The sequence below is a fragment of the Blennius ocellaris genome, assembly GCF_963422515.1.
Source record: "Blennius ocellaris genome assembly, chromosome: 6".
NCBI lineage: Eukaryota > Metazoa > Chordata > Actinopteri > Blenniiformes > Blenniidae > Blennius > Blennius ocellaris.
This window is the reverse complement of record NC_137655.1, coordinates 24632343-24648081: the sequence shown is the minus strand read 5'-3', so window position 1 is coordinate 24648081 and position 15739 is coordinate 24632343. Positions and strand designations below refer to the sequence as shown.

General features: G+C 48.0%; 2 protein-coding genes across 3 annotated transcripts in view; one reads left to right on the top strand and one right to left on the bottom strand.

The window, feature by feature from the left end:
- Positions 1–3702, top strand: part of uxs1 (UDP-glucuronate decarboxylase 1) — a 70222-nt gene extending 66520 nt beyond the window's left edge. Inside the window, exon 15 of the mRNA XM_080497580.1 lies at positions 3012–3702. Coding sequence (XP_080353706.1) covers positions 3012–3143 — 132 coding nt within the window. The 3' untranslated portion in view covers positions 3144–3702. The remainder of the gene's footprint in view (positions 1–3011) is intronic.
- Positions 3703–4061: 359 nt separating this feature from the next.
- Positions 4062–11005, bottom strand: ecrg4a (ECRG4 augurin precursor a). Of its 2 annotated transcripts, none has more exons than XM_080497715.1 (4): positions 10808–11005; positions 7138–7185; positions 6877–7040; positions 4062–4294 (listed from the first exon to the last, which is right to left on the bottom strand). In XM_080497715.1, the coding sequence occupies exons 1-4, from the start codon at positions 10875–10877 to the stop codon at positions 4145–4147; spliced, it is 432 nt and encodes a 143-aa protein (XP_080353841.1). In that variant the 5' UTR covers positions 10878–11005; the 3' UTR covers positions 4062–4144. The 2 variants fall into 2 exon arrangements, with proteins under 2 accessions (XP_080353841.1, XP_080353840.1); XM_080497714.1 differs by having other exon boundaries at positions 6877–7046; positions 10808–10985.
- Positions 11006–15739: the final 4734 nt, after the last annotated feature.

Below are 15739 nucleotides of genomic sequence, written 5' to 3'. Positions count from 1 at the left end.
TGCTGTGAAGGACTAAATGTTCATGTTGGACCACCCTGGTCCCTCAGAGACCAGGTGAAGGACTAAATGTTCATGTTGGACCACCCTGGTCCCTCAGAGACCAGGTGAAGGACTAAATGTTCATGTTGGACCACCCTGGTCCCTCAGAGACCAGGTGAAGGACTACTGCTGTAGAGGATCAGGACGAAGCACTGGACAGTTGATGACGTATTGGACAGCTGATGACGTATTGGACAGTTGATGACGTATTGGACAGTTGATGACGTATTGGACAGTTGATGACGTATTGGACAGTTAATGACGTATTGGACAGTTGATGACGTATTGGACAGTTGATGACGTATTGGACAGTTGATGACGTATTGGACAGTTGATGACGTATTGGACAGTTGATGACGTATTGGACAGTTGATCATGACGTATTGGACAGTTGATGACGTATTGGACAGTTGATGACGTATTGGACAGTTGATGACGTATTGGACAGTTGATGACGTATTGGACAGTTGATGACGTATTGGACAGTTGATGACGTATTGGACAGTTGATGACGTATTGGACAGTTGATCATGACGTATTGATCCACTGGCTCCAGGTGGAATCAGAGTTTTGGTGCTGAGCTGTGAGAAGCTAGAGACTCTTATTCTGAAGGTCTGGATGTGGTGTGTGGCGTCCCACAGGGCTCAGTGTTGGGACGTAACATATGTATAGTATACATCAATGACATATGTCAAGTAGGTGCACTCACTTCAGAACTGAGTTCTCGTTTGACAGAAATAGAGGATCATTAAATGTTTGGTAATGTAACAATAGAGGTGGAGCAGAACTCGTTCTGAAGTGTCATTATTGATGGACGCTCAAATAAAACCAAGTGTCCACAAATTTTGCAGTCGTGGACAAAGCCACTTTCCCATCAACCACTGCTCATCCTTGCTTTATTCCACTTCCTGTGTGGAAACATCCGTGTTCTACAGCAGAGAACAATAAGAACTGTCTCTAAGGTGAACTTCTGGAACCAACTCTGGTTCTACAATGAGGAACGTCACACTTCCTGGGTCTAGAGTTCAAAGCAAAGAACTGGTTCCCAGGTAACGTCCAGGAAATGTCCCAGTTTAGAAGAAGTTACGTTACAAGATGACTGAAGTGGCTGTCAGAAGCTTCTGTGTCACTCTGGGAGTGATGAGATGAAACATTTGAGAGACGTTTGAGAGAACCACCTCCGTGGTGGTCTGATGGTTTCATAGAGAAGATAGAAGTTTACCTCCGTGGTCTGATGGTTTCATAGAGAAGATAGAAGTTTACCTTGGTGGTCTGATGGTTTCATAGAGAAGATAGAAGTTTACCTTGGTGGTCTGATGGTTTCATAGAGAAGATAGAAGTTTACCTCCGTGGTCTGATGGTTTCATAGAGAAGATAGAAGTTTACCTCCGTGGTCTGATGGTTTCATAGAGAAGATAGAAGTTTACCTTGGTGGTCTGATGGTTTCATAGAGAAGATAGAAGTTTACCTTGGTGGTCTGATGGTTTCATAGAGAAGATAGAAGTTTACCTCGGTGGTCTGATGGTTTCATAGAGAAGATAGAAGTTTACCTTGGTGGTCTGATGGTTTCATAGAGAAGATAGAAGTTTACCTCCGTGGTGGTCTGATGGTTTCATAGAGAAGATAGAAGTTTACCTTGGTGGTCTGATGGTTTCATAGAGAAGATAGAAGTTTACCTTGGTGGTCTGATGGTTTCATAGAGAAGATAGAAGTTTACCTTGGTGGTCTGATGGTTTCATAGAGAAGATAGAAGTTTACCTCGGTGGTCTGATGGTTTCATAGAGAAGATAGAAGTTTACCTTGGTGGTCTGATGGTTTCATAGAGAAGATAGAAGTTTACCTTGGTGGTCTGATGGTTTCATAGAGAAGATAGAAGTTTACCTCCGTGGTCTGATGGTTTCATAGAGAAGATAGAAGTTTACCTCCGTGGTCTGATGGTTTTATAGAGAGACGTTTAGCTGGATCTTCTGTCCAGTTGTGGCCTTCAATTAAATTAGGAGGGAATTTTGTCACTGAGTGTTTAAGGAGTGGGAGTTAATACGTTTTTCTTCTTCCTCCTCCTCTTCATCATACAAATATGATTCTTTTTGTTTTGCCAATTTCAATTTTTATATGTTTCTCTTTTCTTTTCATATTTGTATGTTCAACATAAAGTTTCATTCGTTCGTTCATTCATTCATTCATTCATTCATTCATTCATTCTTCACCAAAGAGAAATGTTTGAGTCGATACATTTTTAGATAAAAAACGTCTCATAGAAACGACCTTCAACAATACAAACTCTACTTTCTTTCTTCAGAACACATTCACAAGCCTGTCCTTTATGTGAAATATGTTTTTATTTACAACACACACACACACACACACACACACACACACACACACACACACACACACACACACACACACACACACACACACACAGAGACACACACACACACACACACAGAGACACACATACACACACACACACACACACACAGAGAGACACACACACACAGAGACACACACACACACAGAGACACACACACACACGCACAGACACACACAGACACACACACACACGCACAGACACACACACACACAGAGACACAGAGACACACACAGAGACACACAAACACACGCACACACACAGACACACACACACACACACACACACACACACACACAGAGACACACAGACACACACAGAGACACACACACACAGAGACACACAGACACACACACACACACACACACACACACACACACACACAGAGACACACAGACACACACACACAGAGACACACACACACACACACACACAGAGACACACACACACAGACACACACACACACACACACACACACAGAGACACACAGACACACACACACACACACACTCCTTCTCAACAACTCTTCACTTTGTTGTTCCTGCAGTGCAAAGCCCAGTCCTAACCTTGTGTTGTTGTTGTGTTGTTGTGTTGTTGCCAGGTGCCCCTGGAGGAAGGCTTGAACAAGACCATCCAGTACTTCAGCCGGGAGCTGGAGCACCAGGCCAACAACCAGTACATCCCCAAACCCAAAGCGGCCCGCATGAAGAAGGGCAGACCCCGACACAACTGAGGGGTCCTGCTAGCTCTTCACATCGAACCCAACGTCTGGACTCCTGGAAGGGCTGAGCAGTGGACTGTGTCTTCTCTTGACACTGTGGGGAAGAGAAAGGATTCCTGGTGTGGATTGTGGGCTGAGAGCTTCTTTACTGAGGACTGAAGGACCTGCCTGAATCAGAGGCAAAACATTTTTCAAGTTTAAAGAAGAAGGAAAAGACGTTTCAAATCCAGCCTACTTTTTTTTTGCGTGTGCGATTTTGTGCTTTTGCTATTTAAATGGCTGCGACCAGAGAGATGCAGCAGCCTGCAGTGTGCTTTTGTGCTTTGCGTTTATTTGATCCGTTTATTGTGTTTGTGTGTCCTGGAACGAGCCACCAGAACGTTTCACTGGAAGCTTTGTGGTCTGCAGTGGCGTCCAGCGGCGGCGGCATCCAGCCCCTGGCGCTTGTTCGTTCAGCTCCTGACGGGACAAATCCTCCACAGACTTTACAACATCACTGCGTTCTGACACACCGTTATGTTTGAACACAGCCTGTGCATTATCAAGTTGAGGTGAAGATGTTATTTTAATAAAAAAATATTTCCAATATTTTGCCTACGACATGGACGTCTTTTCCCGTCGCCGTCCAGTGGAGTTGAAGGACGGAGGAGCCGGAACACGAGGTTCCTCACAGTTCCTAGTAAAGCAGGTTGGTGTTGATGAAGACCAACAACAGATGTGGTGGGCGTCGGCCTCCTGGCCAAATGAACACTGGGGGTTTATTACTTCTGGCCAAATGAACACTGGGGGTTTATTACTTCTGGCCAAATGAACACTGGGGGTTTATTACAGGCTGAAGCAACTCCAAGCACCAAAAACCTTCCATTTGTTCTGTCTGGACTTTGATCCTCCTACATGAGTAACACATCAGTTGACAGTCACGTTGTGGAGTCGATGGGATTTATTGACTTTTATTATGCAGATGAGATTTTCAGGTCTGGTTGGAATGGCCCCCCGACGGGCCCCCCACCGTGTTAATAGTAGTCGTAGTTGACGTTGGCGCCGTGTCTGTAAGAAGAAGGGTCCCGAGGGCCCACGGCGGCGTTTTCATCGTAGTGGTGCTGGCGCCCCTGGTCCCGGGAGCGAGCCTGGTCCATCCAGTACGAGAGGTCAGCCTCCAGCCTCTGGGGACAGAACAGACGGGAACTTGTTAGGATCTGTAAATACACGTGGAGCTCCTGGGCATCAGGCAGCTGCGCCAGACACACACGGAAGGCAAATATTGAAAAGGCCAATTCTCTGACAGGCTTGGCCTTTTAGAGCAACAACAAATGGCAGATGCAATGGGTGTCCTGTCTGAGGCTGCTGGAGGAGGGCGAGAAAAGGCCGCAACACTTCCTGTCAGCTGTCACAATGGTGGAGGAACAAGTTTATGTCATGCACTCTGCCCCCCCCCCCCCCGTCAGACTGGATCTACTGCTGTGGCTTTCTTCTGATCAATGAGCCTTCAAACCCTGAATTCACTCCTTCATATTAACTCTTTCACTGTGATTCTGATCTTCATTCTGCCTCTTGAGGACAATCTGATGTCGTGGTCATCAGAACTCTGCCACACATACAGACGTTTGTTTATTTATTATTTTTAATGTCTTTTTTTTTTAATACAGCTTCTCCTTCTACTTTTTCCCGGCGAAAGAAGAGATTTCTAATCTTTATATTTGATAAGCAGAAGTACCCAAGTCTTATTTATCCAAACATGAAAACCCTACTGCTTTTAGAAATTTCACTAAGAACGGCAGACAAACAGTTTTATTACTCTTGAGTTGTCGCTCGTCTCCCTCGGCTCGGCCAGGAAGAACAATATGTAGGAGCTCGTTTATATTTTTGCTTAATCACAGCTTGGACTATGGAGCCTGTGTGGCTGTGGACTGCAGGGATTCATTGTTCTCTCTCACAACCATGAGACTTGATAGGTGACTGGATGTCCTGAGTGTCTCTGGGACAGGCGGGTTGTCCTTTGTCTCGCCCCGACACCCGCCTGACCTCAGAGTCGGGGCTCTGACACTTGTGGCCGCCTCCCATTCTTTGTTTAATTTCATTTTCTTCTCGTTGGCGAAACGTGAGTCAAAAAAGGGAGAAATTTAAATAGTTAAAGTTCAACAAAACAGCTCAAACCTCAAGAACAAGAAATGAGGGGAGGAAAAGGTGAACATGTCCATGCAGGTGAGGTAAAGTGGTGACTGGCTAGCGTCCAGGTGTGAGTGCTTGTCTGTCTCTGGTTCACCCTGGAACGACCTGGTGACCTGGTGACCTGCCCTGGAACGACCTGGTGACCTGGTGACCTGCCCTGGAACGACCTGGTGACCTGCCCTGGAACGACCTGGTGACCTGGTGACCTGCCCTGGAACGACCTGGTGACCTGCCCTGGAACGACCTGGTGACCTGGTGACCTGCCCTGGAACGACCTGGTGACCTGCCCTGGAACGACCTGGTGACCTGGTGACCTGCCCTGGAACGACCTGGTGACCTGCCCTGGAACGACCTGGTGACCTGGTGACCTGCCCTGGAACGACCTGGTGACCTGCCCTGGAACGACCTGGTGACCTGGTGACCTGCCCTGGAACGACCTGGTGACCTGCCCTGGGACGACCTGGTGACCTGGTGACCTGCCCTGGAACGACCTGGTGACCTGCCCTGGAACGACCTGGTGACCTGGTGACCTGATGACCTGCCCTGGGACGACCTGGTGACCTGGTGACCTGCCCTGGAACGACCTGGTGACCGGGTGACCTGCCCTGGAACGACCTGGTGACCGGGTGACCTGCCCTGGAACGACCTGGTGACCTGCCCTGGAACGACCTGGTGACCTGCCCTGGAACGACCTGGTGACCTGGTGACCTGGTGACCTGCCCTGGAACGACCTGGTGACCTGGTGACCTGCCCTCGCCCTCCTGTGGGATTTGCCCCAGAGCTCTGTGACCCTGAACAGGGCAGAAGTGGAAGGTGGAGGAAATGTCTGTTTTAAGCACCTGGTGCAGGTAAATGAAGGCGAGATGAGCGTGGTGCTACATGCTGGGGTTGTGAGGGACAATCGTGTCCTACTCTAGGAAAACAAAACATTGAACGTCTTTCAAACTCCAGATCAAAACGCTGCCGCCAAGTGGAACCCATCAACAACAACACTTGTGAAACTCCTTCTTTCTCACAATGAGCGCCACAATCACAGCGAAGGCCAATTACACGGTTTACAACCGATGTGTGCAACCGTCACGTTGGCTCCACTCGGGTTCTGTTTCCAGGTTCCAGGTTCTGTTTCCAGGTTCCAGTCCAAGTCTCCAGCTTCAATCTCCTGACGTGGCTGAATCAACACTATTATCACTTGTTTCTCATTTTAATTCATCTTAATTTGATGAAAGAATGTATGATGGAAATGAAAGAAGTGACATCCTCAAATGAATCAACTGCCCCCCCCCCACCCAATCTGTCAAGAGAAAACACACACACACCATCTGGTTTCTTCAAATCACACCCTGTTCACATCCATCCTGCTACTGAAACCATGAGTTCCTATAGAGTTCATCTGCCGGGGGGGGGGAGGAGGGGGGGGGGGGGGGGGGATCTCTCCCGCAGCTGCATGCAGTTTTCTTTTGTACATATTTAATATGTCACACATCCTGTGACATGACTTCAGGTTCACACATGGTTTCCATTTCCCTTTTGATCGCACTGGAAGAGCTTCGGTGTTCCGAGAAAAGGCAGAACTCACCTGCTCATCGAATCCCATGTACATAAACTGCATGATCCACTGCTGCACGTCGGCTCTGCTGCGATCCCACACGTTCCTCTTGGATCTGCTCATCTTGGCCAGGAAGTCCCGGGCCTTGTTCGGAGCCACTGCCACCAAGGACTTGGACACGACTCGTCCGGCTTCTGCCACTGGACGGAAGCGTAACTCTTCAGGGCTCACGTTTCTTTCAGACCACTTCTTCATACTTTACTATGTTGTGCAAGCTGCTAGTGATGTTACCGTCTCTGCTGCCCAGGATCTTGTGTAAGCTGCTCTCACTGGAAACGTCTGTGAAGCACAAGGAGATTTGCTGCAGTACAATTGGTGGTGTTTTCCAACAGGCTGAACTGAAGCACGACACACAACCTGCTGGGGATAAAGCCACACGTCATCTCACTGCCACTGGGCAGTGCAAGGCAGGGTTTCTGTTTGTTTGTTTGTTTTGTTTTTTGTTTGTGGGGGGGTGGGTGGGGGGGGGGTGTTACCTGTTCTGAGCGAGCAGCATGAACAAGTATATATATATATATATATATATGTATGTAATACCAAACCTCTCCAGACGAGAGCAAAACACGGTTTTGGTTGAGGATGTCTGCCACGTCTGTTTTTCATTCCCTAAACCAGCTTGTAGGTTTCCGTTCTTAGTTTTTCTTTGTTTCTTGTTCAAATGTGTTTCAAGGAAGAGAAAAACCACGCTGCCTTTTCACATCAGGCCATTTTGCAGGAGTATAGTCACTCTGCTTCAGCTCGTCTCGTGGATACGAAGCGGTGACGGGAGCACTTGTTTGCACTAATGACATATCTGGTCCTTGGCTGTTGCATCGTTTGTTTTCATACTTGAAGCTCTAAATCAACACCAGTGTGTCAGAGGAAAGCTGCTGAAGCTCCTATGCTCTCATTTAATAAAGAATGTGTTTAGGAGGGTTCCAGTGTTTGACATGAGTCAGTGGACTGGTGCTCAGGTGGCCAGGTCTGAGCAGACCTCCGGTTGGACCAGAGCTCCCCGTCCCCCGCATGGCAGATCGTCATTAGTCAGGCAGCTGGCCATTAAAGGGTCTTCTGTAAAAACACAAAACTAAAGAAAAACACAGCAACCTGCATGAAACATAATGAAACAACTACTAGCTGACTGAAGTCCAGGTCTTATTCTAGGAGGATTTTCTTCACAGCGGAAAGAAAACGACAGAGAAAATGACTTGCATGTGGACGTTGGTGCAGATGGAGGGGGAGGGGGGGGTTCAGATGGAGGGGTGGTGCAGATGGGGGGAGGGGGATGGTGCAGATGGAGGGGGAGGGGGGGTGCATATGGAGGGGGAGGGGGTGGTGCAGATGGAGGGGGAGGGGGGGTGCAGATGGAGGGGGAGGGGGTGGTGCAGATGGGGGGAGGGGGTGCAGATGGAGGGGGAGGGGGTTGGTGCAGATGGAGGGGGAGGGGTGGTGCAGATGGAGGGGGAGGGGGGTGCATATGGGGGCGTGCAGATGGAGGGGGAGGGGGGTGGTGCAGATGGGGGGAGGGGGGTGGTGCAGATGGAGGGGGAGGGGGTTGTGCAGATGGGGGGGTTGTGCAGATGGAGGGGGTGGTGCAGATGGGGGGGAGGGGGATGGTGCAGATGGGGGGGAGGGGTGGTGCAGATGGGGGGGAGGGGGTTGGTGCAGATGGAGGGGGAGGGGGATGGTGCAGATGGAGGGGGAGGGGGTGGTGCAGATGGGGGGGAGGGGGTGGTGCAGATGGGGGGGTTGTGCAGATGGGGGGGTTGTGCATATGGAGGGGGGTGGTGCAGATGGGGGGGTTGTGCAGATGGGGGGGTTGTGCAGATGGAGGGGGGTGGTGCAGATGGGGGGCTTGTGCAGATGGGGGGGTGCAGATGGGGGGGTTGTGCATATGGGGGGGGGTTGTGCAGATGGAGGGGGTGGTGCAGATGGGGGGGGTGTGCATATGGGGGGGTGGTGCAGATGGGGGGGTTGTGCATATGGTGGGGGGTGCATATGGGGGGGGATTGTGCAGATGGGGGGGGTGCAGATGGGGGGGGATTGTGCAGATGAGGGGTTGTTAACAGCAGAGGGAAAAGGAACTCATTACTGCAGCAGTACTTCCTGAGGTACAACCAGTGACACAAACCATCAATATAAACAGTTTAGTTATTATGTTTCCACATCCTGAAAGCTGGAGTGTAAATAAACACGCAAATAAGAAGAAGCACATTTGATCTCCAGCTTCTTCTATTGGACGTTGCTGAAGCTCCTTTGTTTCACTGGTGAGCAGCTTCACTATCCTCTAAGCCCACACACACACTCACACACACACACACACACACACACACACACACACACACACACACACACACACACACACTCACACACACACACACACACACACTCACACACACACACACACACACACACACACACTCACACACACACACACACACACACACACACACACACACACACACACACACACACACTCACACTCACACTCACACTCACACTCACACTCACTCACACTCACACTCACTCACACTCACACACACACACACACACACACACACACACACACACACACACACACACACACACACACACACACACACTCACACACAGTAGAGAATTGGTCGATTTCCTTTGCAGACAGTGAGAAGTGTCCCGGCGGCGCCATGTGCCGAGCCTAGCTAAACTCGCCGTGTGCCTCGTGGCCCTCCAGACGCTCAGAGTTCCGCAGGACTTTTCTCTTCCACTACAGATGTTGGAGAAAAACCCAGCTGTGCAGTGCAGCTGAGCCTCGGTTCCTCTAACTGGTCTATGAAGGGAGAGTCACGGGACATCCTGCTATAGCTGACATCTACACATTTTAAATCATCTCCAGATGCAATTCTTCAATCAATCAATGAGTTTCTTTGCACACATGAAGTGAAGAGAAGAACATGTTGTGTCTGTTTATGACCGAAACACCTAAAATACATTCATACATTTAAATATCAGCTCAAATGTGCAGGTGTTCACTCATCCATGACTCATGAATATGGACAGCTCTTGTTGCTCATTGATCACATGACTTTGAATGTTTCCAACACACTTTCTAAATGCATGTTTTTCTGAAAGAGTTTTACTCTTTGTCAATAGATATTTATACTTTTTCCTCATCACATTTGTCAAACTGGGTCTTTGCTTGTTTTAAACACTATGCTGGGTTATTCAGAGTTACATTTAAATATTTAAATTAGATGTTGATGAATTTAATCAACTTTAAAATAGTTCCTGTTTCTGTTTCCAAAATGTAATTGTGATTTATATCATTGTTAATGAATAAGCAGCAATAAAGTCTCAAAGAAGACGGTGTGTCTCATGAAGCTCGTTCACATTCACTTATTTGGCACATTTTAGAACTGGCACTGTTTAATGTGTACTTACATTTTTTTAAGTAAAAATGTATTTGTTTAAGAACTTTGCCCATTTGCCCCGAGTGCTGTGGATTGTACAGAAGCAGAGCACAAACTCTTCCCGTCAGCGTCACGCTGCCGTTCTTCCCTTCGGGTACAGACGTGTGGTGATGCCACTCGGTTTGCGAGCTGGAATTGTAATAACACCCAACAAGTCAGAAGCACATGTGGTGTTTCCATGTTTCCATTTTCTTTGAGGTGAAAATCAGTTGGCCACATTAAAGGCTCACAAACAATTGTCAGTCAGTGCACTGATTTTGAAAACAATGTATTTTATTCTGTGTGCTCGAAGGTTGATGGTTTGGTAGGACATGCGTGTCTAAAGAAAGACAAAACGACAGAGTCCTGGTCAAGCGAACACTTCCAGAATGTGTGACCCACGCTGCTCCGTCCGGAGACAGACTGACGGAACCCGACCGCCAGCAGGACCTGGACACGAAGCCGGGTGGTTATAAAGTGAAAATCCCTCTTACCTGTCAGCGTCAGGACGCTCAGCAGCACAGCCAGCCCCGTGAACCTCAGTGTGAGCTGCTGGGAAGACATTTTGTCCTCAGTGTCTCTGAACGGCTCAAAGGCAACAACTGTGCAGAAGCTGCTGCAGCACCGGAGGGGAGAGTGGGCGGCAACCCAGACTCTCCCAGTGGAAACTGGCCTCTGGCAGTGGAATGTCTTTTTACCCCCCTGCCGCCTGAAAAACTCCACAACTGCAAAGTTCTGCTGCTCTTGACTGAACGTTCCTGTGTGTCCGACGTACGCTTCCACCTCCGGAATGCATGAGAGCTGTAGAGCCGTGATGTGACTTCCAGTTGACCCGCCTGGCGCCTCGTGCAGCTTTCTTACCGTAACACAGACGTTCTCTAACTGCTGAAGTACCTGAAAGTGAGTTTTATAAAGTGGAAAACAAACTCAGGTAGAGTGTGTAACTGCAGTTTCCTCAGCTGAGTTCAGAGACACTTGAGGAGAAATGTGACTTGGAGTTCATTTCAACACCAGTGACCCACAGTCAAATAGCTCAGGGGCTTTTTGTGTGCCTGTTAAAACATCAATCACTTTATCCAAGTGACTCCATGAAGGACAGAGTGAGTGCGGTGAGAGGAGAATCTCACGAAGGTTACTGCGGCCTAATTCCTTAATGTTACGGCTGGATATACAGTGTGACGCTGCAGCTGAACCTCACATCAATCCTTAATACTTTAGGATAATTGCATGTTCTCATTTGATCAAGCACTGTAATGGAAAAGTTTTTCCATGCTTGCATTGATGTGTATTTGTTTTGGGTTTTTTCAAAGCTTGTTGAGCGGAGAACAAATGATCTTCTACTTTAACTAATAATCTATTTTTTACTCAGCTTCATTCAATTCCCTGCGGATGATTGCAGGTTATAGCCTACACACACACACACACACACACACACACACACACACACACACACACACACACACACACACACACACACACACACACACACACACACACACACACACACACACACACACACACACACACAGAGAGAGAGAGGCCACTGGGGGGGATTCATCCTTGAAGCGGCCTATGGAGGTGTAGACTTTATATTATCTCAGGAATTTATAAACAGCTCAATGAACTTTTGTGAAAATGGGTGAAAATGTTCAAAGCAAAATATTGTAAGTCCAGCTGAAAACGAAGCCGCCTGCTGGATTATTAATGAACACATTGAGCCTGGGGAGGTTCTTTGGTACTGTACTTGGTTTCAACCTGCACAGAGAACAACTGATGTCGTAAAAGCAGCATTCCTCACACTCGTGTTCTCCTGCCATCTGGGAGAGTTGACATTTTTTGAGTTGCCAAGTCAGCGCTTTCTGAGTGGAAGGAATACTGGATGTTCAGCCAGAGTGACAAAGAGTTTCTTCCGGCTGTCCATGACTCAGTGTTTCACAGTCAAACGCCTCAGAGGGAAACTGTTTAGTCCAGGTGACCTGGAATATGAGCTTTTATTGCAGGTTCCTGCAGTGATTTATTTTTCACGGGGCTCTTGCCGTATGTTCTGCCTCGGTGAAAGGAGCGAATGCCCTTGCTGTGGTTATGTTGTGGGGAAGGTTACGGCGACGGTTAGGGGCCAAAGAAATGACTTTGAAGGGCAGTACTACACCTGGGTACCTGGACCTCTGTGGATATAAAGTAAACCAGTGAATGCTGAGGACACTAATATTATACTCAGGCTGCGTGAACACGAACCCTCTCTGAAACCAAAATGTGTTTTCATACCGGGTCTAAACATACAACACATTAACACATTAGAATACCATACAAGCAGTTATGTTTGTATTTAAGCTGTTTTGTCAACAGTTTTAAAAATGTTTCCTTGCACTGGTGATTTGCACATTAGCCCTTATTATTACTGTTATTGTAATTTCTCAAACCTTAATTTAACTTTTGAAGACACATTAACAAGAAATTAACATTCAAAGTCATTTATACATGAGTACATATGAGTATATAATGTAGATAGATAGTTAGAGACACTGATCGAATTCACATTTCACAATTTATACCTTGAAAGTTTCTGTAAATTGGATTCATTGTCACCTTTTTTTTAAGAAAAAGCTTTATAATCACTTTGTGTGTGAGTGTGTGTGTGTGTGTGTGTGTATGTGAGTGTGTGTGTGTGTGTGTATGTGAGTGTGTGTGTGTGTGTGCGTGCCCTACATGACTTCGTACAGTAAAACGCAGCACTGACTGCTCTGCCAAAACAAAGATGCTAAACTTCCTTCATTTTCCTTCTGGACAGCAGGAGGGTGGTTTTTTTTTTAATAATTTCCACAAATCATAGAAATTTTAAACGAACGAGACAACAACCTGGCAGTGGAGCTGCACTCACTCAAGAGTTTACCAAGGGCTGCCACACCACACCAAATGGTAAAAATAGCTACTGAAGACTGAGGCTATAAACCCGGATAGTGGTGCGTTCTAAATATTTATTGTGAATTAAATGTCTCACTTTGACTGAGGCGAGGAGGAATGGTGATCCTGTTGGTTCCTGAAATCAACAGGAAAGTTCCAGGCAGCTTAAATCTGAAATTTGCATTTGACTTGGCTTCAACCTGCAAAATACTGAACGTGTGTGTGTGTGTGTGTGTGTGTGTGTGTGTGTGTGTGTGTGTGTGTGTGTGTGTGTGTGTGTGTGTGTGTGTGTGCGTGTGCGTGTGCGTGTGTGTGTGTGTGTGTGTGCGTGTGTGTGTGTGTGTGTGTGGGACAGCAGTGTTTGGCTTGGAGCTGCAGACAGACTCTCTGACGCTCACCGGAGCAGCTGGAATGCAGGAAACCAGAAGCTCTCTAACATTGGACCAGTTCCCCGCTCAAGTTTTCAGGATGGAAAGAGAGACAGAGGAATGAAAGGAAGATGAAAACAAAGAATGAGGGTGAATATGTTGAGAACCCCCTTTTCTATCATCATTCACACTGTATGTCACATCGTCTCCCATCTGCACACAGAAAACCAAAGGTGTGTTGGATCTGCGTCAGGACCTGGACAGACGGAGACCTGGACAGACGGAGAGCTGGACAGACGGAGACCTGGATAGACGGAGACCTGGACAGACGGAGACCTGGACAGACGGAGAGCTGGACAGACGGAGAGCGGACATCGTCTCTGTGACGCCACGTCTTCAGACAAGATTCCCCGATTGACTGTCGCCGTCTTCAAGCGCTCTTTGTCCTTGGACACGCGTTTCAAATGAATGGAAACAAAATACAGAGAGGGAAAAGCAGATGCTTTTAGATTCATGGAATTCACAGATTCCTCCGCCTGAGTCGTTTATTTGAAAGTCAAACAGCCGGACACACACCTCCACACAATAATTGCTCATGTTTCCCTCAGCAGAGCTTCGCAGTTCTCAGGCAGGAATTTAAAAAAAAAACCAGGAATGGGGAACATTAAGGCCAGAGATGAAATCTTTCTTGGAAGGAAGATTTTGGAGCTTCAGCCCTTCCTGTGACATGTCGTCTGATCGTATTCGTGGCACAGCGAGATGGAAGGAACCGCAAACCCTCGGGCACAACGGATCCTCTCAGGGCACTAGAGCGTGAAGAGAGCAGCTCTGGATGGCAGCCCTCCAGGACCACGGAAAGGTAAAGCCGCCATGTGTGCCTTCAATTTGTCGTCACATGAAACCTTCAAATCAGGACCCGTACACTGACCCTGGCCCCAACGCAGGATTTCCCCCGTCCTGCTGTTTTGGCTCCGCCGCTGTCTCCTTGTTTGTCTGTGTCCTCGCCTGTCCTCACACTCCACTTGACCCGGGCGCCTTGTGACCCGAGGCGCCACTCATGTCCTCTCGCCCTCACACGAACTGCTCACTTGAAAAGAGAAAATGCTGTTGTCAGAACCACCGGACAGGAAATTCCTCCTTTTTTTCTTTTTTAAAACAGAATGTCGATGAAGTTTTCATTGAAGGTCAGCGCTTTGGAGTTTGATATGGTTTTATTGTTCACTTCACCATGATTGTTGGTCGATGACTGGCCATGAGTAGTGGACTGGCTTCCTGGCAGGATGTGACACGGACAGAAAAACCTACAGGTTCCCAGGGAGAACATGCAGACTGTGGAGAAAAGGTCCAGGAACACAGAGAACATGCAGACTGTGGAGAAAAGGCCCAGGAACACAGAGAACATGCAGACTGTGGAGAAAAGGCCCAGGAACACAGAGAGAACATGCAGACTGTGGAGAAAAGGCCCAGGAACACAGGGAGAACATGCAGACTGTGGAGAAAAGGCCCAGGAACACAGAGAACATGCAGACTGTGGAGAAAAGGCCCAGGAACACAGAGAACATGCAGACTGTGGAGAAAAGGCCCAGGAACACAGAGAGAACATGCAGACTGTGGAGAAAAGGCCCAGGAACACAGGGAGAACATGCAGACTGTGGAGAAAAGGCCCAGGAACACAGAGAACATGCAGACTGTGGAGAAAAGGCCCAGGAACACAGAGAACATGCAGACTGTGGAGAAAAGGCCCAGGAACACAGAGAACATGCAGACTGTGGCAAAAAGGCCCAGGAACACAGAGAACATGCAGACTGTGGAGAAAAGGCCCATGAACACAGAGAGAACATGCAGACTGTGGAGAAAAGGCCCAGGAACACAGAGAACATGCAGACTGTGGAGAAAAGGCCCAGGAACACAGAGAACATGCAGACTGTGGAGAAAAGGCCCAGGAACACAGGGAACATGCAGACTGTGGAGAAAAGGCCCAGGAACACAGGGAAAACATGCAGACTGTGGAGAAAAGGCCCAGGAACACAGAGAACATGCAGACTGTGGAGAAAAGGCCCAGGAACACAGAGAGAACATGCAGACATGCAGGTGCTCCTCCCATGTGCTGCTGATGATCACCACATCGTCCAGGTAAGGGGAGTGCTCCAGGGGTGT